The sequence below is a fragment of the Strix uralensis genome, chromosome 3 (assembly GCF_047716275.1).
Source record: "Strix uralensis isolate ZFMK-TIS-50842 chromosome 3, bStrUra1, whole genome shotgun sequence".
Taxonomy (NCBI): Eukaryota; Metazoa; Chordata; class Aves; order Strigiformes; family Strigidae; genus Strix; species Strix uralensis.
This window is the reverse complement of record NC_133974.1, coordinates 99,562,230-99,584,427: the sequence shown is the minus strand read 5'-3', so window position 1 is coordinate 99,584,427 and position 22,198 is coordinate 99,562,230. Positions and strand designations below refer to the sequence as shown.

Genomic DNA, 22,198 nt, shown 5'->3' with positions numbered 1-22,198 from the left:
GGAAAGAATGTTTTATAATCAGAGGAAGAACTGGTCATTAATGAAAACTGAGTGTACCAAAAATAGTAATGTAGATGAACATTCATTGAGTTAAATAAAACATCACCAAAATTTCAGGTCAGCCTTGAAAACAATAGGTGTGTGGCATGCATCTGTTGTGGAAGCTTATTCTTCAGGCTGAAATTTGCTGCAGTGATACTTTTAAGGCCAGTGCTATGGTGGTATCATTTCTCTTTTTCACCTTTGTCTACCTTTTGACCCTGAAGTATATAAATTGTATTATTCTCTAGACTGGGATAGTCCACTTACATTTTTCTTTCTTCATATCATTCTGTTGAACTGCAGGTACTAGACTGCTAAATTGTTCATCCTCACTTTGTTTGCTTCACATGGAGATTTGCATGATAAATCTCCTTTATATATGGACTATGTACATCAAGAAATTGAGGGGAGAAAAAAACAAACCAAAACATGTTATCCCAGGACTAATCTACATGCCAACAAAGATTAAAATATTCTTTACTGTCTCAACATCTCCCCTCCCCCTGTCTTACATTCAGGTTTAGAAGATTCACAGCTGTCTGAGAGACCCTAACTGTGTCAGACATGCGCACAGTTACGGAGTTTGTAGGATGCTAAGGAGTCTGCGGGGGACAGTTTAAAGAGAGCTCTGGGATTGGCAGAACTACTGATCCTGTACACTTTCTTGTCACTTTCCTTGAATTAATTCTTGCATCAGTTGTCCAATCTGATTGCAAACAAACTTGCCAAAATAAAGTAGAAGTGCATTCTAAGTCCACATGATCCATCAAAATTCTTGTAAACTTCCACTGCAGCCAAGCAATGTATTTTTTGTTTGTTTTTATGTAGCTGGAAGAAGAGCTGAAACGTCCAGCTGAATCTTTTGTAACATCTTTCATATATATTTTGTTGCCCCTATTTATGAGCTCGTTTCAGTTTGTTAATTTGATTTCCATTTGATTGTCATTTTTTTAAGAATTAGTCTAGTTGCTGTTTGGTGCTTCTCAAAATTTAACATGTAAATGATTCTTTATTTAATCCTTATGCTTATCAGAAGTTATAAATAGCTTTTTTCCCCCACTTAAATTACAATTTAATATTTGCAAAAAGGTTAATTTTTTTTTTTTTTTCATTCTTACAACAATCTTCAGGAAAAAAAAGCTCAGAGAATGAGAACTAATTTTGTAGGTGCTAGAATTGTTGGAGTTCTTCCATTTTTTTTCAGTGTTTCAAATTAGCATGTTCCTAAACAGCCTTAGAAGCTATATTTGAAACATTATTAAAAGACTGTATTTTTGTATTTCATTGCCTTGCTGAATTCTCTTTAGATTTTTTTAATGCATTTGTGAAACAGCTATGTGATCTGATTGTTGTAAAGTGTAAGATTCTTTTTATTTTGTTTGTTTGGGGCCTAGGTTAGCTTGGAATAGTTAAAACATTTTTAGTTGGTTTTTTTTGTGTGTGTGACTCCAACTAGCCTGACACCTCTAACATTTAGAGGAAGCTTCTTAGGCAAATTTTTATTCAGCTTTGGTACATGTTCTTTCTGCTGCTGTCAGTGTTTTGCTCACTGTGTTCTAAAATCTGCAGTTGGTATGTGAAATTCAGCCAATTAATTTATTATCCCCAGTTTTGAATGTTTATTTCACTTGGGTTATGCAAATGTAGAACCAAAGAAAATGCAGTTCACTGAACACATTAATTGGTTTCATTGTTCACATTAATTAAATGAAGTGTTCTTGATTTTATGGGAGCGTATAGGAATGTGTGTACAGCTGCTGTTCAAAAATAGTCTTGGTTTTCCTCTTGAAAGAAATTGCTTCACCAAAATTCTTCCTTTCCTATATATGACTTCCACAACTAAACAAAAATTGATGCTCTTTGGAAATGTTTTTGTTTTGATAAAGTATTAGTTTCTGAGAAACGTGTTCCTGGTTCATGGATTTCAGTGATGGAACTTTGAAGACTGGTGGTTGTCTCCTTGTTTTCCCCCTGGTGGCTATAGTAGTACCTGGTTGCTGCTTGTCTGTGAAAGGGGTTTGTGAGAAGTGAATGTGTGCAGTGAACCTCTTTTCTGAAGACGCAAGATGGTGGGGTTTTTTTTGATTGTTTACATGTTGGTAAAGTCACTATGTTTTCTTCCAGATTTCACAACGGACTGTTAAATGTTAAAGATGTTCTTACAAGTTTTGACAACACGGGGAATGTCTGTAAGTCATTGTTTATTTAAATACAGTACTATGTTGATAGAAGTTGATTGTATCGATATAAAATATTTGTGTATGAGCATTCAATAACCATTTTGTTTAGCTGAGAAACACTGTTACTGTTAGAGATACAGACCTACATACCAAAGCATTTTATGTGTTACACTGTTTTATGTCGCACAGTTGTTTGTGTGGATATACCCTTAAGTCATCCCAGTGCAGGTTATTTTTGGTTCTGTGGCTGCAGCAGGAACATTAGAGCAGCTGAACTGGATTGGACAAAAAATTAGTTTAGCCCGTTGAATTGTGTTGGCCAGTGGCCAGCAGTAGCTATCTGAGGAACAACAGTGCAAGAACACGGGAAGCAAACAATGATACTTCTACCTTGGAGAGGACAAATGCAAACCAGAGAAAAACAAAAGAAAGCACACAGTCAAGTTGAGATTCCTCCCCACAGAATGTTTTGAATCCTAGAATGTGACATGAATTCAAAAAGCAAAGGGGAAAAAATTGTGCAGGAAAAACTCACTGTGGCTCTTAAGTATAAATACACCACTTAAGGCTTAGGAAGTACGGGATGTTAGGAGAGTTAATGGGGCAGTAGGATGATACCTTTGTCCTGATCTTTCACTCTTGTCTAAGCATCAGTTACTGGCCACATTAACCTGAGACAAGAGGAGCTGTAAGTGGACCTTCAATGTCTGACCCAGTATGGCTCTGTTTCAGTATATTTATTAATAAAATTATCTATGCTATTAATGGACTTGAATTATAAAATTGTGGTAGATCATGGAAAAGAATCTGAGCAAAAATATTTAAATATTATTGATGTAATGAGTAATTACTGTTATATAATTAACATTTAATACATATAATTTTTGTTTGATTATTTTACCTTATTTTTCAGGTTGGTTTGTTTGTTTTCAAACAAGCAAACTGATAGAATAAAGTCGGAGGGGTCTCTGAGTTTGCCAGATACTCGAGAAATGAGCTTGTATCTGTTCTTCCTTATCAAAGCAATGATATAGAATCATTCAGATATATGTGTTTCATCTCAAACTCCAGTTGTAGTATTCCAAAGCTGTTTCAGTGAACGTTGACCTTTCATTAGCAAAAAGGTCAATTCATTTAATAAACTTTTCCTTTCAAATGGAAAAAAAAAATCATAAACTACATGCTCTCCTTTTTAAAATTTGCTAGCTTTCATTTGGTTCTGAATGTTGAAGATAGTTGTGTGGTCCTGCCACAAAATACTTCTGGATATATTCTTTAACTGTTGTCAAAGATAAATTTATTCTCTGATTTCTGAATGAGAATTATATCTAAGGGATATTTGAATATCCAAATTAATAATACTAAAGCTAAGAAGGAAAATTCACATTTGTAATTATGGTTGACATCAGCTACAGATGTAGGCATCAGGAGCTGGATGATAAACACATTTAGGTTAAGACATTTAGGATCTGGAAGAAAATGCTTTGCTTAAATTATGGGAAGCATTTAGAGAGATTTGATGTTGTAGATTCTCAGAATAGGAAGCTAGAGGGACTTTTGTAACAAGTTACTTTATTCTCATAAACTGTTCTCAGTAAGGGAAAAAATTAGGAAAAAAATCCAAACTGGGGTTTTGGATACAGAAAAAAATAGTGTTATATTAGTTCAGCAGATAACAACTTGGGCATTTGTTTAGAACAGCAAAGAATTTTTTTTTTTTTTTTTTTTTACCTGAAAGTGCTTCACATACTGGATCAAGACAGCATATCTTACTCTGTTAAAACATGGTAATATGATTTCTTAATCTTTGTTCTTTGTGTGAGTACTTAGATTGTGATCAATCTGCACAAATTTCCTTGTTAGCAAAAATAATATACTCTGCTAAAGTTTTCATATGCTTTCCTATTGATAGATGTGCTTTCAGCTCTTCTGTTAACTTCTTCCAGTATTTCAGCTACTTTCTTATTGATTGCATATGGTAGAACAAGACTTGTACTCTTAACAGGCACAACACCAGTGCTAACACAGAAGTAATAGAACATCTGTAGTTCATACTGTTTCTCTGTATATACAAAGATTCTCATTTGTCCTTTTGGATTCAGTATTGCTTTGAGGGTTCATGCTGTGCTATTATATACGGTGTTTGCTAAGTCATTTCCAGATTCACAGCTTCCCCATTTTTAAATGTCTGTGTATGTCTATATTGATGTACATATTACTGATTTAAGCCCATTTTACTAAGCACTCTAGATTACACTCTGTTAGGGTAACTAAAATAGTTATCTTCTGGCAGCACGCAGTACTGTTTTGGAGTGTAATAATCATACTTTTTTGCTGCCACCTGTATGGAGTAAATGTCTTCAGTGTCCAAGACAAAGTAACTATGTGTCTGTCACACCATCATAGTAAAGTTCCCCAACCATGTGTTTACTGAGCTGCTCTACTGGGATCATACCTGACTGAATTTGTGTGCACTCCCATTATCCCTTGATTTTTTTGACCTGTTTCTGTATATTTCTTGCCTCTCTTTGTGTTAACCCACAGTGGAAATGGTAGGTAGCAATCCTGCCTCCTTTTACCACCAAAGATAACTACAATTGTAGTATTTCTAAAATTAGGTCGAGTATATTTTGCAATTGCTGTGGTGTTCTTTAAAAACTTCATATTATCAAATGACAGTCTACCCTAAAAAAACCTCTAAACATTTCTAAAATGATCTTTAACAGCATTAGATTACTTCTTCTAATACCTAATACTAATGGAGCCAGTCAGTGTTGAACATATTAAAAGTTCCATCTACAGTAGCATGCTCTGTGAGGGGTCCCATTAAATAATTATAGACTTTAATGTTCTTTTAGAACACTGCATAGTCAGAATTTATTCACTGGGCACTAAACTTCACTTAAATGATTTGGACTGAGTTATCAGAAAACAGTTAAATGTTTTAGTGTTCTGTGTGTTTTGGCTGCCATACTAAGTATTTATCAGGAAGGTGAATGTTTTGCTAATGATTATTAGATTATGAAATAATTGTGTATTAAACAGATAAGATTTTGTGAAAAGTGCAACATGTTGCACATTACATCCTTTTTAAACATAATAATTTGTTTCAAATAACATGGTTTGTGTGGTTTTGGGGGAGTTTTTTTGTTTCTTGTCGTAATGTTCCTAAGTACCTTGTGTTAAAACAAGCTCTTTCAGAGGGCATTTCTATGGTCTTTTTGTTTCACTTTTTGATCTTTCTGCTTATTGTCTTTAACAGCCACATCACCATACACCATCAAAAGAAGAGTGGTAGGGCAGACTCTAGTTAATACCACTTTCTCTACACTCCCAGTAGACATCAACTCAGTACAAGATGTGCCACTAGCTGGCAGCATTATATAAAATATCAATAAACAGCTTTTGAGGAATACTTGTGACTGCTTCCGAAAGTGCTGCCTTACACCACTAAGACTTCAGGACAAAAGTGGAGCCAATGGCAGTAGCTGTAAATGGGGTATTGCAGGTTCCCCAGTGTTAACTCTGGAAATTGTCTCTGCACAATGTCTTGTTCAAACTTGGTAACTACACTTGTATTCTGTCTTTTCCAAAAAGATTTCTGAAGATGGATTTTCACTGTAGGATTGTTACTGTGAATGAAAATTCACGCTACGAATTACAATTGGTTTTCACTTTCCCAGAAAAATGTGAAAATTTTTTTCTCTTCTGTTCATCCTTTGTGAGATAGTAGTTTCCGTGTGAAAACTCTAAATGAATTCTCCACAGAGACAGGGTGCAATGCTAAATGCACTTCATTCAGCTTTAATTCTATGCATAAACAGGAGGCAGGGAAAGAGGACCGGAATGAAGGAAAGGATCAGTCTGTTCGTTTCAGACAACAGTATGCCATCTGTTAAAAAGATGGCACATCCTGAGACCATCTCTAGTCCTAAAATAATCTTTTAAAAGAACTGATGGATCCCAGGCAGAAGGTTCAGTGGAGGCATTATAGGATAGCAGCAGCTGGCTCCAGGAGCCACATGCCATGCTCATCCTTGCAGAAGAAAAATCTCTTCTGCAACAGACTGTCCAAAAAGCAAGGAAAATTCTGCAAGAATGAACTTTTGAGAGTATCACCTTCCCCTGCCTTTCCTAGTGGGAGAAAGCAGTTATGAGTTAAATGCTTGTATAATTATATCACTGCAGTAATAATTTCAAATTATGTATACGTTTAAATTAAGTGAAATGATCAAGGGCCAAAATATAAACCTCTTTACTAATTGCCACCAGTCTAAGTAAACTACAGTGTCTGTAAAGGAGAATTTTAAGCAGTAAAATACAGCATGTTTTGGGATTTTCATCTAGTGTCTACCTGATGTTAACACAGAAACAAGATATTCCAGAGTGCTCAAGTAGTATAAAATTGCAGATATACTATATGTAATAGCAAAACATTTTCTTGTGAACTGCATATAGCATTAGTTAATAATATAACCATTTTGAAAAAACAACATGGTCAGTACATATTCATTTTATTTTCTACTTGGTTGTGTGTACAATTGCATGTTTTGGAACTAAAAAAGCAGCAGAGGGTGCTACAGTTACAGAGCTACTCAGGCACATATTCCAAAATTGTTGCTCCTGTAGGCAAATAGATCCTGCAAAGCTTTCAGTCTGAGGTAGATGTAAATAGGATAGACTTAAATTCTGTGGCCTCTGTTTATAGAGGAAAACAGGTAATCAATGTGAAATCCAGGAAAAGTAGAATTACATATTCACTTGTTTTCTTAAATTATTTTTTAAAAATGTTTTATTGCTGGAAAATGTTACATAGTTTCCTGAAACCATAGTGTCTGGATATAGCTACTGGTACAAAACACCATCTTTTGAACTGTTCTTGTTTGTGCTAATTTTACGTTTAGAAATTCCAGTCTCTGCAACAAGTTTTATATTGGAAAATGTTGGGGGTTTTTTAATGTGTTCTCCCCCCCCCCCCAAATAAACGAGCTAGCCAAATTGGAGAATATTTTTGTCTCTTCATGTAATATTTTTCGTGAAAATAACCAGAGAGAAGGATTTTTCTTAAATTCGAGTCCACATCAGGTTTTTTTTGGAAACGCATACCAAGGAGAAAAAGAACTAATTTAACTTTCTCCTTTTAGTTTTCCCTTCTTTTTTTCAGATTGTACTAATTTTAAAATTAGGCTTATTTAAAACTAGTAATTGTGTAACTTTCTTTTTATTAAAGAAATTTTTTTAGATCTACTTCAAAACAACCTTTCCTTCTTTCTTCCTGCTTCTCAAATAAATAGAATGAGAGGGGCATCTTCTTTCCTGGTGATGGTATATGAGGATGTGTTCAGAGAGCTACTTGTTTCTTCAGAGCTCTCACTGTGTGACTCAAAGGTATCTGAGCTCCTCTATGGAGAGATTGTGACAGCTACTGATTTACCATGCCTGGAAGGACAGATGCCATCAAGCTCCCTGGGGAAAAGCATAGGATGGCATCCTTTATGGCCACAGAGGTCCTTCATGTGTTTCATGTAACATTACCTAGAATCAACAAGGGAGCAGACTGTGTTTTTCGGGTGCTGCTGTGGAAGTTTCCTCCCTTTTTTTAGAGGAAACATCTTGTTTTCTGTGGTAAAAAGCATACTGACTTGAATATGCTTCCTGCCTCTCCATGCCTCAGTAGGTATTCTCACCTGAAGAAACTGCCAGTCATTGTCTTCTGAGCCTTCTCTCATTCCACCGGTGTGGTAGTTTGAAATTGTTTACGATGTCAGAACCTCACACCCTCTTGAAAAAGTCTTCAACGAAAAATAAATTGACTGGAAGAGTGTTTGGATAGCAAGAATACATGTTGTTTTGAATGAAATATCGTATTTATGATACCTACAATTTACTATTCACTATGCAGCTTCCTTTTAAATAAAACATTTCATGATCAGGGTTAAGAAAAAACAGCTGTTTCCTCCCTCCCCTCCCCCATCCAATTCACTTCACTGATTCAGTTTACGGCATCATCCCAAGCAGTCACATTGACATAACTGGCATAAAGCTTATAGAATGGAGCAGAAAATAAGTATATGGGGGGAAGCAGGTACCTTTTAAATTACTCTTGCTACCAGAATTGTTTTTATGAAACTGTTCTATGATGAAACATCAGTGATTTGTCTCTTTTAAGTACTGTCCTGCAATCTTCTGCTTTTCCCCCACTCGCTGAAATCTTCTGTTTATCAGTAACCTATATGTGAAAACAATAATCATAACTGTGATCAGGGATCTGTTTCCTCTTAAAGTATTTTTCTTCTACTACATATTCCAACATAACCTGACTCTGTGCCTATCCTTTGAAACGTGGCACCAGCTTAGAGAAGTGGAAGGTGAAGAAGCCCAGCTGAGCTCCTCTGAGTACCCTCTTTCTTCCTTGGTCAGTTTGAAGTTTTTGTAATAATTGGTCCTCCTGTTCAGGATATTCCAATGAGAACCTTTTGGTAAAAATACATGAGTCTGTTAGAGCAACTGCAGTTACTTTTCTGTATTGGTGAGCAATGTTTTGTACCTTGGCACTCTGATTAGCAGGGGGTTTGCATCAGATCTGTTGTCTTAATCTTTGTAAAAATTGTTGGCATAAGTATGTTTGTAAGTGTATGACTCACGCTAGTGTGACTTCACTCATTGGTGTTGACCTATAATCTGAAGCATTTTTGAAAGTGTTCCGTGTATTCTAAATGGATTATCGTGAGAAGTTGGATCTTTTGATTTAAATTAATTAAAAGAATTTGAAGATAGGGTATAACACCTTAAATTAGATTGGTAGAAGGAGAAGAGTATGAATTATTTTAATTCATTTCATGGGGTTTACTTTTACATTAGATAATATCTTAATCACCTTTTTAATTGAGATAGGGTAGGATAACAATGGTAAGCATTCCTTTAAGATATTATTAATTAAGCTTAGTCTTTGAATGCATTGTAGAATCTTTTCTTAAAATATTTCAAGTTTGAGCATAATTAAAATAAATAGTTTCAAAAGTGTTATAATACAGGCATGAGGTGCAAAACATGCTCAAGAAATGCCATGCTTGGAGTACATCCTTGAGTAGCTACCTTCTGTTCAATACCACACAAAGTTGCTGGTGGAATCTGACTTACACATCAGATGGAGCATTTCTCTGTATTGTAATATAGTCTCATCAGTAGCTCTAGTATGGAGGTAGCAAGGACAGCCCCTGTTCTGCATTTTCTTCATACAAATATAACTGAAATGTTATGCAGTCTTTTTAGAGAACGTTTTAAAAGTTGCATTTATTTGATTTTAAAAATGTTCAAATGGGTGAACTCGTGTCTTGAAAATGTTAGGGTGAAAGGTTTCAACTTAATTCAGCATCAGTTTACCAAATAGTATTCAAACAAAACTATCTTGAGTAAAATATTTCTCGAAATGAGAATTTGAAACCTTTGATGAATAATATATCCATTTGAAATTTTTTGTCTGATGATAGTTCTGACTGAAAAGTATGATGAAAATTAATCTACATAGCAGTGACCAGATGAAAATCCAATGTAGAACTATTATTCATGTACTTAGCTTGACAAATTAAATACTCTTATTGAGTCTCAGTACAGTTAAATAAAATTCTGTGGTTTTTTAATAATTTTTCAAAATATTTTCAATAATGTGGAAAAAAATGGATGAGTTATTATTCCAGAAATCTGAAGAATTAGTTTTTGTTAAACCTCATGGATTAAAAAATCCCCCTATACAAATGGTTTGGTAAATGAAAAATGTACGAGGAATATATGTACAACTGCATGTTTGTACTAATTACTGGAGGCCCAGCTTTGTGGTCTTTAATTAAGACTGCAGCTCACCTGCAAAAGACTTGAGTGACTAGCCCATAAAACAAAGGTTCAGAACATACTGGTTTTAGTGATGTGATTTCACATCTACTCTCCTGATAGAAAATATCTACTGATATCTAATAGTAGTCTTTTTTACTAAAGCTTAAATTTATTATTATTTTGTTCATTGGCAAAAATGAGATTTTCTTCTGTGAAAGCTACACTTTTTGCTAGGTTCTGACGTTTCTTTAGACTCTGTAAATTTCATTTGTGTCTTTCTTTAACAGTGTTTGTCAAAACTGGGCACGATAGACCAGTTGAGACCTTCATAATGCTAAGTAAACCAGGTGATTTTGTATTTTACAGCCTGTAATCCCAATATTGTCTTTTCTTCTCACAACAGCATGACTCTGACTCCTGTTGAGCTTTTGACCTGCTATAAGGTCCTGGTCCTCTTTAAAAGGGATCAGTTATTCCTGATTGTGTATTTATGTAGCATATTATTCTCACCCAAGTGCAATACCTGGTACTTGTCCCTGTTGAACTTTTTTCTCTGTTTCCAGACTTCTCCCAGTTCATTGCTTTTGTCCTTTGAAGCCTGTCTTTCAACATACTGGACTTCCTAAGTTGATATATTGCTAATTTAATAAGCATTTTCCTTCTGTCATCTAGATGGTCAATGAAAACACTGAACAGAGCACAATCTGGTGTAGGCATTTATGGAAGCTCCACATGATAAAATCACCTGCTTTTACAGTAAACCATTAAGAATTATTCTCCAGAGTCAGTTTTCTTGATCTGCTCTGCACCTATCGTATCCAAATTTTATTTATACTGTATTTCTCATGAAATTGTCAAAAGACTTTCTAAAGTTTTGATACAAGACATCTACTGCTTCTGCCCTATACATGAGCCTCTTATCTTGTTTCTCTGGTGAATGGTTTTTAATTAAAATATGTGATTTATTTTTTGTTGCTATACTTTATTATGGAATATGGAACAAAAGAATGAAAAACATGAATCTGTTTTGAGTTTTTAATTATGTAGAGATGAGGAAGAGGATGAATTGAATGAAACATTATACTTAATTATAGAATGCATTTTCTCTTCTGCACTGAAAGTCACCTGATGATTTTCTGTCTTACAATTTCATTCACTTTCTGAAAGCCATTTTTTAAATCATTTGTGCTACATATGTATCCTGTCTAAGCTTCTGTGCATAGTTTTGTCTTGTAGTTCTTTGGTGTCCTGAAGGAGAACTCCAGCTACACTTAGATGTGTACTGGTTTTGTGACATGTTTGGTAATTTAGCAAAAATTAGAATAGGATTGTAATAGCCCTCTATCCTAATACCCTTTACCTCCCATCTCCTGACATTCCGTAAATGTGATGGAATGTAAAATAATGCAAGATGGGGGGTTTTTTTGGTAATTTGGGAGTGCTCAAATGTGTTTGTGCTTCTTGCACCTGAGAAATGGAATTCTGCAGGTCATATTCAGGACTAAAAAGAAAATAATTTGAGCCTGTTACACCTTCTAACACCAACTCCTTGTCTATTGATATTTACTGTTGAACTGTGACCTGTGCTTTGTGAATTGAATTTACTTTCTTTCCATCTACACTACTGCTGGCTGAATGTGCGTTTCATTATGAAGATATTTTTTATTCCAAGTTAATATTTAGGTTTCCCTTTATATTTAGGGCAATTCCACTATTTTAAGGCAGTGTTTTGTTGTTTTGTTTAAATGTGTGTTTTATATCAGCTCAGAAGAGGGTGTCACACTATACTCCCCAAACCGCTTTTTTGGTATTAACTACTCTGTACAATATCACATCTGTGAAATAAATATTCGATCCATTTTACAAGTAGGAAGTCTCATAAGCCTCTAGATTGTTACAGAGTTGTTCCTGGGGTAGAAATGGGAGACAGAAGCAAGATGACTTACAGTGGTGATACACTGAGGGCCACTAGCAGACCTGACTTCTAACCTCTCCCACGTGTAGCTTTATGTAGGCTCTTTGTTGAATTGTGCTGTACTACATTTTCAGGAGTGCCTCCTCATTTTAAATGCCACCCATTTGGATTTTCTAAAGTGACAGACTTAGACCTCTGTCAGAGAAGAGACTTGGGCATTGCTGAACTTAACTTTAGATGCTGTGACAGTAAAATTCAATCCTTCTTCAGGTAAGGAGGCATTTCTACATGCATAGTGGCATGGGCTGGAATTCACCACAGGTGGCACTTCAAGATATGTGTGTCATTAACTCTTCCTCTCTTTGGAGTTTCAGTTCCTAAACTGATACATTCACAGTCTTAAATCCTTTCCTTTGTTTAGATGCTTCAACCGTGTACATCAAAAAGTATGGAAGAAATCACTTTTTAACCTCCCATGTGGCAGCTGCAGATTTTATGTAGAATTTATTTGGTTTCAGACATGAGTCTAATGGTTATAACACTCACCAGGTGGTTTCATGAAAGTAGGGGAGGCCAGCACACCTGATTTAGCAAAAGGAATGGGCTCAGAGCTTTTATGTGCTCACTTACTGGAGCTCCTTTTGTAAAGTAAGACAAGAAACAATATTACTAAATGTATTGGGTAATCCCTTGTGAGAGTATGTCAGGAAAAAAAGCACAGCAATCTGCCAGTAGATGTGAATTTAGAATATGAAAACAGCAGCTTTACTTATGCCTCACTGTAAGCACATACCTAGTTCCATGAAATTTACCTATCCACACAGCTAAAACACTGTACACCCTTAAGCCATTTTACAAATCAGCACCCTAGTATAAATTCTGTCAGGCTAAAAAAACTGGAATGTCTTAATAATAAAACATAATACGGCCAAACAGCTTGTATACAGGGTCCTTATCTTTGCTGTATATTGGTTCTCATTTTGAAATCGTGGCAATTTGAAGCAATTTGTAGATTTATTTATTATTTAGTTGGACATTCCCAAAGTAGAAAATACTTCCTTTTGTTTGTGTGGTAAAAGACTCTGCTAAAAATGAGTTCAGCCAGATAAACAGAGGTTTTTTTATTACTACTAAGAATTAATTTGATAATTTTGTCCACAACCATAATCTGCTCTTAAAATCATGCATTATATTTTCTGTTGAAAACTAACCAATATAAATTCCCTATGAGGAAGGGGTGTTAAGCTGCACATCTCCTGTGGGGGAGAGGCTTAGTTACTGACAGGTGAATCTGAATCAGTTCTAACATTATTTCCCAGGTTAAAGTAACAGAGGAAGACGTTTTAATCATAGACTGTCTCAGAAAATATTTTTATGTGCGTGGTTTTTGTTTGGTTGGTTTTGATTGGACTAGCACAGTTACTTAGTTAGCAGCAGAGAACTATTGGTATTTATGAACTGTAATGTTTCTCTCTTTGTGGGCTGAGATTAGTAGGCATTGCTTCCAAATGTAGATCTCTGAGGAAGTGTCAAAACCAAAAATCAACTATTTATATAAAATAACTCTTATCAGGAGGGCGGGGGGATTAATAACAAGAACTGGTGTTGTTGCACATGTTTTTAGTTTAAAAATAATATTTGAAAAAGGTTGAAAATCCATGGGTCTAAAGTATGAGCTTGTGTTCAATTTATTTTTTTTAGTGGCAAGACATTTGTCATTTTCTTGATCTGTATTTAGATTTGGTAAAACACAGTTTATATTGGTTTTTGTAAAAAAAGTCTGACATGCAGCCATCAAGTTAAAGGACTTATGAATGTTAGGTACAAGCACACACAGCAATTTAATTATCTTTTGTTGTATGTAGGCACACTCTTAAAGAATTTTGAGACTTTTGTTATGAAGAAGCAGACTTTTTACTTAGTATAAAAGTTGGGCGTTAAAATGAGAACAGCTTTGTAAGCCTTGGCTTGAAAGTCATTACATTTAAATGGTAGTAGTAGCAAAAGACAACATTATCCAATGATTTTAAGCTGCCTTTTAAAGTTGTATAGCTACTGAAAAAAGCAGTAGGATGAACAAAATGCTTAAAGATACACAGGAGTAAAATGGTCATACAAGTTTGGCATTTAAAAGTGAAGATCTCTATACTAGTTTCTAAATGGACAGTAAAATATGCTGTCTTTGAATTTATCATAATTTAAAGGAAAAAACTAGTATACACTAAGAAACTAGAATCGTATGAATCAAGGGAGAGATGGACAGCTTTTGGAAGCTCTCTAAATAATACATGCTAACTGTTTGCTCAGATAAACTTCCTGTTGAATTCTTTTCCTTATTTTCAAAGAACCTGTTAAAGAGAAGTATTTATCCTTTCCATTCCCATTGAATTTTCCAGTTCCAGAATTAGAAACATGCTGTCATACCTAGCATTGAAAAAAACTTAAATTATAGTAGTGGTATTAAATACGAATTCAAGATCAACTACTTTGCAATGAATGAAATCTCTGTTATCTTTGTTCTAACTGATAAATGCTTTACAATGTAAATGTTTGCATAATGTAGCAGCCAGTTGCATGTCTCCTGTGTTAGCCTCCAGAAGTTATAATATGTCACACTTTCCTTTGGCAGGCAAATGTAATTATGATAACAATCAACATACACCATACAGAAGTCCAAATATTTAGTTTTGTTGACAGTACATACAGCACAACAATATAGATGATTTCAGACAAATAAAAATTGAGATAATTTAAGTGCTTTAGATCTGTTTTGATTCTCATTATTTCAAATACATATTTCCTCATAATTACTGTAGCATTTTCTTTTGAGGATTCTATTTATGTGCTCTTCAGAAAATGATATGGTAAATACTTGGTATTAAAGTACACAGACAGACATTTTACTGTTTGTTAGGGTAAGTGACAGGCTAACAGAAGGGGAAGATGTTATGCCAGTTAATTCTTCAAGGCTGATCTAGAATCAGACTGAATGAGTGAAAACGATTAATGAAGATTCTGTATTTTCACATGTGAATTGTTTCTTTGCAAATTTTTTACAATAAACAGAATTGCCTAGGTTTGGCATTTGAAGAAATCTGTACAGCTGTTCTAATAGTTGAGTGTGAACTGTCAAAAAGAAACAGGCAGAATCCTAGAAATGATGAGTCCAATCATATCCTTTAAGACCCTTTTACAAATCTGAGCATTTAAATATAGATTTGTCATTGCAAAATGTTTCTTATTCCAAAATGAGAAATATGCATGTACTGATCAGAAGAGATTATCCTGTGATTTTTAAGTAAATCAGTCTAATTGGCATGGGCTTTTTATGTGTGCATATATGTGATTATTACATATCTCAATATATATATGGAAGAAGAAAGCCTGGATCTTTAACAGGGTTTTTTTTAGTAAGATATTGTCAGAGATTCATTTTGCCTGACAGTTTACTTTGACCCTGCCTGAAATAGGATCTTATTGGTGACATAAATATTGTATGATGATGAAAATACAACTGCAATGCACTGTCTTTCCCAAAATGTTTGAAAGCATTGTCAGCTTTTGAATTACTGTCATATTTTTTCAATTGTTTTTAGTACAAGTCAAATTTGACTTGCCTTAGTAATATAAAGAACCTCATTGTCTTCAGCAGGGCTTGTCAAATGAATAAGAAACATTGTCTTCTCTCTAAAATTGATTAAAAAACCTCCCAAAATTATTTTAATTTGAATGAGGTGAGAATCTGGTAACTATTGAAATGTTTTCAATGCTGAATAATAAGGAGCATGATAATTGAAACTTGGCATAGAAATGAGTAGCAAATTTTACTCTTCCTCCTCTTTTTAAATTGGGAATTTGAACATTGGGATAGCACAGAAGTAGACAACAAAACAAAGTTAGTACTTGATATTCCAGAAGTACTGCTCCAAAAAAGAATACTTAAGTAATACAGTTAACGCTTAATATATATTACTGCTTTCATAGTAATTCATATTTTGTAGATACATATTTCATAATTTGTGGGTATATAGCATAATTCATATATTTTATTCATATATATTTAAAAATTTGATCGATGGTGGCAGATATTGCTACGATTGTTTGCTCTAAATGTTTAAATTGTTCTTTTTTTCCAGCACAAGACTTCATAGCCTAAATATGGGGAAAGGATCCAGAGTGGGTCCAGAGGAGGGCCATGAAGATGATTAGAGGGCTGGAGCACCTTCCTTATGAGGACAGACTGAGAGAGTTGAGGTTGTTCGGCCTGGAGAAGAGAAGCCTCTGGGGAGACCTTATAGTGGCCTTCCAGTGCTTAAAGGGGGCCTACAGGAAAGATGGGGAGGGACTCTATCAGGGAGTGTACAGATAGAATGAGGGGTAACAGTTTTAAACTGAAAGAGAGTAGATTTAGATTAGATACAAGGACGAAGTTCTTCGCTGTGAGGGTGGTGACACACGGGAACAGGTTGCCCAGAGAAACTGTGGATGCCCCCTCCCTGGAAGTGTTCATGGCCAGGTTGGACGGGGCTTTGAGCAACCTGGTCTAGTGGAAGGTGTCCCTGCCCATAGCAGGGGGGTTGGAACTGGATGATCTTTAAGGTCCCTTCCAACCCACACCATTGTAGGATTCTGTGATCTATATTGCTTTCTTATGCTAAGAGCAGCTGATCAGAGAAGGGAGTGGGATAAACAATAAGCCTAGTCAGAAAGAGTCATAAAACAAGGAGCACGTGAGGGAGAAGAATGAGTAAAACTGTAGTGGCTGGACAGGAAGGGGAATTAGAAATAAAGGCATATTTTAATGAGGTTTTTTCCCAAGAGAGAAACCAGATTGGCCAGAGAGGAGCCTGGGATGAAATCACAGTGAATGAAATGAATGTGTCCTAAGAGTAACTGGACCAAGACAAGAAGTCAAAGGTGGAAAGGAAGCTGTGCTAGCTCTGCTTCAGGAGGGCTGGAAGGGATATTGTGGGTGCACCAGAAAATGTTTCCCACAGGGCCAGCAAAAGAACTATATTTCCGGGGATCTCTGTGTGCATCACCTTCCTGTGACTGCTCAGGTGAAATACATCTTTCATTCTTTTTAACTGCTGCCTTTTTTAGATTGCCGCAATGTTTTCATTTACTTTATTTGTGTAATCGTAAAGAAGTTGAGCTAGTCTGGAAGTTGCAGTTCTACTAATAACCTATAGAGGAGCTGATATTCCAGATGATGGGATTTTTGTGCTTTATTTTTTCCCTCAAAAATACCCCCAGAAGTATGTTTTAACTTTGAGTCCTTGGCTCTGCAAAATGCACCATTATTTTAGGATTGCCTGTGTAAATGGGTATTTCATGGTTTGTGTGGTTGCTTGTTGCTTGGAGAGCAGATTCTCTTCTGCCATCTCCCAGAGGGTTCTCTGTAATGGTGGGCTAGTATGTTGCTTTTCTGAAAGCCTAGGGTCTGATGTGCAGAAGCAAATCACAGCTGAAATGGTGATTTCAACAGCTAAAGCAGAAATGTCAAATACTCAAAAGATAAGGTTCTAGGTGCTTTGGACTCTCAAGAGTTAGTGGGTATTTTTCCTCTTTCTGTGCATCAGGGCTTCATCTAAAGAAAGTCTTTTTCTGAGTTTTGTCCGTCCCCAGGGACACCATCATGTACCATAAGGAATGTAGTCAGCAAGGACTTGTGAGGTGGAGGAGTTGTTCTGATAGGAGTAACTTGTTGGATATCTTCCAAAGTGAGCGAGACACTGAAAAGCACGCAATGAATTCTAGTAGCCTGCATACAGCTTTCAAGCCAAAGGTTAGAGAAGCCTGCTCTTTTAAAAGGTGAATCCAAAAAGTAAGAAGAAGGGCTAAATTTAACTGAAGTGTAAATACTGATTATTTTATCATTAAATGAACACTGGCCTTTAGTTCTGAGAACCAAAAGGAAGCAGTGGTCCTCTGTGAAATACAGTATGTGGCAGTATTTAGTTACATGTTGCTTCCTAAGGCATACAGGCGAGACAGCTGTGCTAAGGGTGTAGTGGCATTTCCCAACTAATTTTGTCAGCTCCTAAATCAAGTATTTTATTTGACAACCTTGAACTTACCTTAATGGAAATGCTTGTTGTAATTTTGTAGACAAATTTGTGCTATAACAAATCTATGCACAGACTTCAGATCACAAACCCAAAGATCCTTCATGTTATGAAAGTAGCACTTGCTGAGATAACTGGCATGCTTTTGCAGAAAATGTATCCAGAAACAATCATGTTTTTTGAAAGTACTCCACATCTTCATATGTATGTCTAACCCTTACACTCTGAATCATCCTATGATTCATAATGCTATTATGTTTTTTTAAAAATACTTTTTGATAGACATTACTAGTGTATGGTGGTCAAATTGCACAGTCATAAAGCAGTTGGTGGCAGATTTCAATATCTCTGTGTGAGTCCAAAGAATATATAAAATCAAGATTCTGTTGTTTTAGGAATCATCTAGCTTTTGTACCTTTTGTTATAAAGTTACAAAAAACTTATGGTTCAAAAAAATTGTTGCTCTTCTAACTTTTGACTTATGTAAGAATCAAAGGAGTAGCAAAATGTAGTGTTGCTATCTGTTTTCCTTAAGACCTACCTAATCTCAAAGCATGCATAGGTTGTGTATTGAGCTTAGGAAAATAAATGTATGTACAACCTATGCCGTCTCTCTAAGAGGCATGAAATACAGATACGTAGAACCCCATCTTGTTAGCACATTCAGTATGTGTTGCTGGCACTGTAAGCATTTTCTGGTTTATCTAGTGTAAATCTTGTCAGTGTAACGAACTTTTAGTTCGTTATTGTGAATAGTCTTATAAACACTGCTTCTCCTGTGATCAAACTTAGACTTTATTGTTGCACAGAGCCTTAATTTAATAAGCTCTTGATCAAGAAGTGTTCTTTATTTGGAATAGGTATGTAATGAATACTAGAAACTGCTAAACAATAGCAAGGAATTTTAAATAAGTGTTGAATGAGAACTTTAGAAATCCTTATTGTCCTTGTAGCTACTTTTAAAGTTACTTTATTCAGTTTTCTGAGACAAAGACATTAACCCCAGTGTGAAACTGAATCTGAAAGCCAAAGTATAGATTTTTTTTTTTCTGTACGTTGATTGTGTGTTGAATATGGAATCAACCTAATTATTACATAAACAGGCCTTCTGCAGGATCACAGATCATAAACCTTTTCAAAACTCTGTGTGTGTCTATAGATAATAGCATAGACAAAATATACACCAGTCTGAAGTTCAGCAAATGTTTGAATGACTTGCAGAAAGTACCAGTCTATTTTACAACGTATATGCCGGGGTTTTAAACTCACCACTGGGCCAAGCTAAAAAGGTAACGTCTGATTGTGATATTACTGCAAGACAAATGGTAGCACACTACTCTGCTTGAAAACATAATGGCTTTATACTATAACCTTTAACCCTGAAATGATGCTTGAGTGGACCTTAACTCCTAAGTGAACATGCCTGAGTAAATAAAACTGTGGTTTCACATAACAGAGAGATACATTTTTTAGATCCTTTGCTGATTATATTGTGTGAAGGTCAATCTTCTGCCCCATTTCTGAAAGTCAGGTCAGAATAGAGATTTTAGGGTCACTTCTTCAAGTATCTAAGCCATTACAATGCACTAATAGGCCCTGATAGCTCATTTTATAAGTTCTTAGCATTAAGCTGGACATTGTTTGGACTCATTTCAAATCCTGCATGTACCCTGCAGGGTTAATTAACATCTTTTTAAATGGATGTTTTTTAGTTATTTTGAATTAAAGTGCTTTAGTTTAGTTTGTCACTATTTGCTATCATTTACCGTGTGTAAAGACACAGAAAATTTATATTCACTTGACTCAAGATCCGTATATTGTTTTGAAATTGAACTGTTAAAAACGAATCAAGAGTGTAGCATCAAACATGCAGTGGTAGACACAGTTGAATACCAGCACAAAGTGGTTTGGAGTGGAAAATTTTAGTTATCCATTCCAACTATATTTTGCACAGTGGAATTTCAGATTATTGTCTCCTGCTCTGTGTAAAATGCCCTTCTGTGTTACTTATGTCAATGCTATGAATCTTGTTTAAAGGACGCTGAGATCAATTAATTAACAATTTAATTAGAATGATAAAGCAAACATGTAATTAGGCAGCACACTTCAGTTTTCCACAGAGGTAAACAGAAGTATATCAAAAAGGATAAAATGAATTAAAATTGAGATAACTGGTTTTTGAGAAAATTTGAGCACAACAGATCTGAAAATAGTATAGAATGGATAAGATTAAGACAGGAAGAACACAAAATATCACTGCAGATGAGAAGTATGTTGACCTCAAAAACAGAATGAAAAAGCCTCCTCGATATTGGATGCTTTTGAGACAAATGTAATTTTAATAAATGGAAGTACACTAAAACAAGTAGTATGTTTTCAAAGAAGAGAAATGGGATTAACATTTGAAATCGTAAAACTCATCTTGCTTTCAAGAGCATGCTTCAAATTTAACATATATTTGTTTCAGAAAAGATCTTTTATAGCAAGAGTAGTTAGCAATTGTTTGAAAACAGTATTGGCATCACCTCTCCCAACCTTGTGTCTGGACTAATGTAAAACCTTAGTTGTGCTGCTAGCAGTAGCTCTCTGATATGCAGGCATTCAGGATGCAGATTGAATTTGTACTGCTCATCAGCAGGTAAGTTAATTACTCCATGCATCTGGAATATTCTGTCACAGTATGGTTCCTTTTAGATCTTGTGAGAAAGTAAGTATTTAGAAAGGTAGCTGGTATGTATAAGCTCTGTGCTGTGAATTCGTACAGCTATTGCATCATCAAATTGACCACTGTGGGGACTTCTTGTTTTGCGGTTTATGTGGAAGAGTAATGCTGGAGGTGAATTCCTTTGTTCTAAAAGGAATTCTGAGTTACCTCACACTCCAGAAAATTTCTTAGCTGAGCAAGAGCCATGTTCAGAGACAGTGCACTATCGTCATCCAGAAAACATGTAGTCACTGTTATACATATGTATGGAGACTTAGTTCCAGAATAGTGTTTTCTGTGTGTAGATAAATCCAAAGATTCAACACTGCGGTAGTGGATGGCTGCAGTAGGCTCTGTGTCAAACTTTTGAACATCCAGAAATGGTTGGTAATTTCACAGGTTCTTACCATTAGGTGGTTTCATTCATAAATAAAGTTGACATAATTAAGAGTTCACCAGTAAAGGATTTTTTTCCTAAATATCACACCTCAGACCTAGCTGAATTGATTTTGATTAACATGCCATCCATGATCTTTAAAAAAAACACGACACAAACACAACTATTTTCATGTGCATACTGCATTGTTTGACCTTTTTCTTTTCAAACACACTGGAAGGTATAAGTAGTATGTAACCTAGGGGATTTTGTTCAAGAGCTTCCTCTTTTGTTGCCCCATTGCCTCTAGTCTCCCATAGTCTACTTGCTGTTCCACAGTAACTCTTAGTCTTCCTACCCTTACCATTGTTGCAGGGGTCATGGCCAAGTTGGGATATGTATCAGGTCTGTAGTTACTTTAAGAAGAAGAAAGCAATAACAGCGATGTTCAGAGCAGCTTATCCATAAAGGTGCAAGTACATATTTAGAGTAAGAGGGTTTTTTTAAGGAATGTGGATTAATGGGGGTGAGGAAACATGGGAAACTAGGCTGTGCTTTGTCTTGGCATGGTTTTAAAATATGTTAGCTAAGCGCATTCTAAAACAAAATAGGAAAGCAGCCTCCAGAACATATTAGTACTTCTCCATTCAATTAACTTCAGCTTTGAGATAACTGACTTCTGATCTGTTGAGAAACATGTCTAAATTAAGGTGCTTGTAAATGGTAAACTGGACCCTTACTGGTATTGTTCCACCACAGGCTATGCTGATCTAGCAGCTTGCTGCTGTTTAAAGGAGGTAGTCGTGTTTTATGTTGTGTGGCTCACAGTGCTTGATCATCTACTCCCATTACTATGCCTTATTTTGGCTCTAAAGCATTTGATACCAATCAGTCAGCTGGATCAGTTGGTTGATCTAATGGAAAAACTAGCCCACCTTGAGAATGATTGTTGTGTTTGGTTTGGGTTTTTTTTCAGATTAACAAACCTGTCTCACACTTCATATATCCTCATTGTCACAAGATCTGACGCAAGGAAGGTCGCTGTTTCTGTCCAGAAGGGGGAGGAACCACTTATTTCAGTTG

General features: G+C 35.5%; 1 protein-coding gene across 1 annotated transcript in view; it reads left to right on the top strand.

The window, feature by feature from the left end:
• CAMKMT (calmodulin-lysine N-methyltransferase) overlaps positions 1 to 22,198 on the top strand; it is a 222,272-nt gene that overhangs the window by 14,514 nt on the left and 185,560 nt on the right. Inside the window, exon 3 of the mRNA XM_074863564.1 lies at positions 2,167 to 2,231. Coding sequence (XP_074719665.1) covers positions 2,167 to 2,231 — 65 coding nt within the window. The remainder of the gene's footprint in view (positions 1 to 2,166; positions 2,232 to 22,198) is intronic.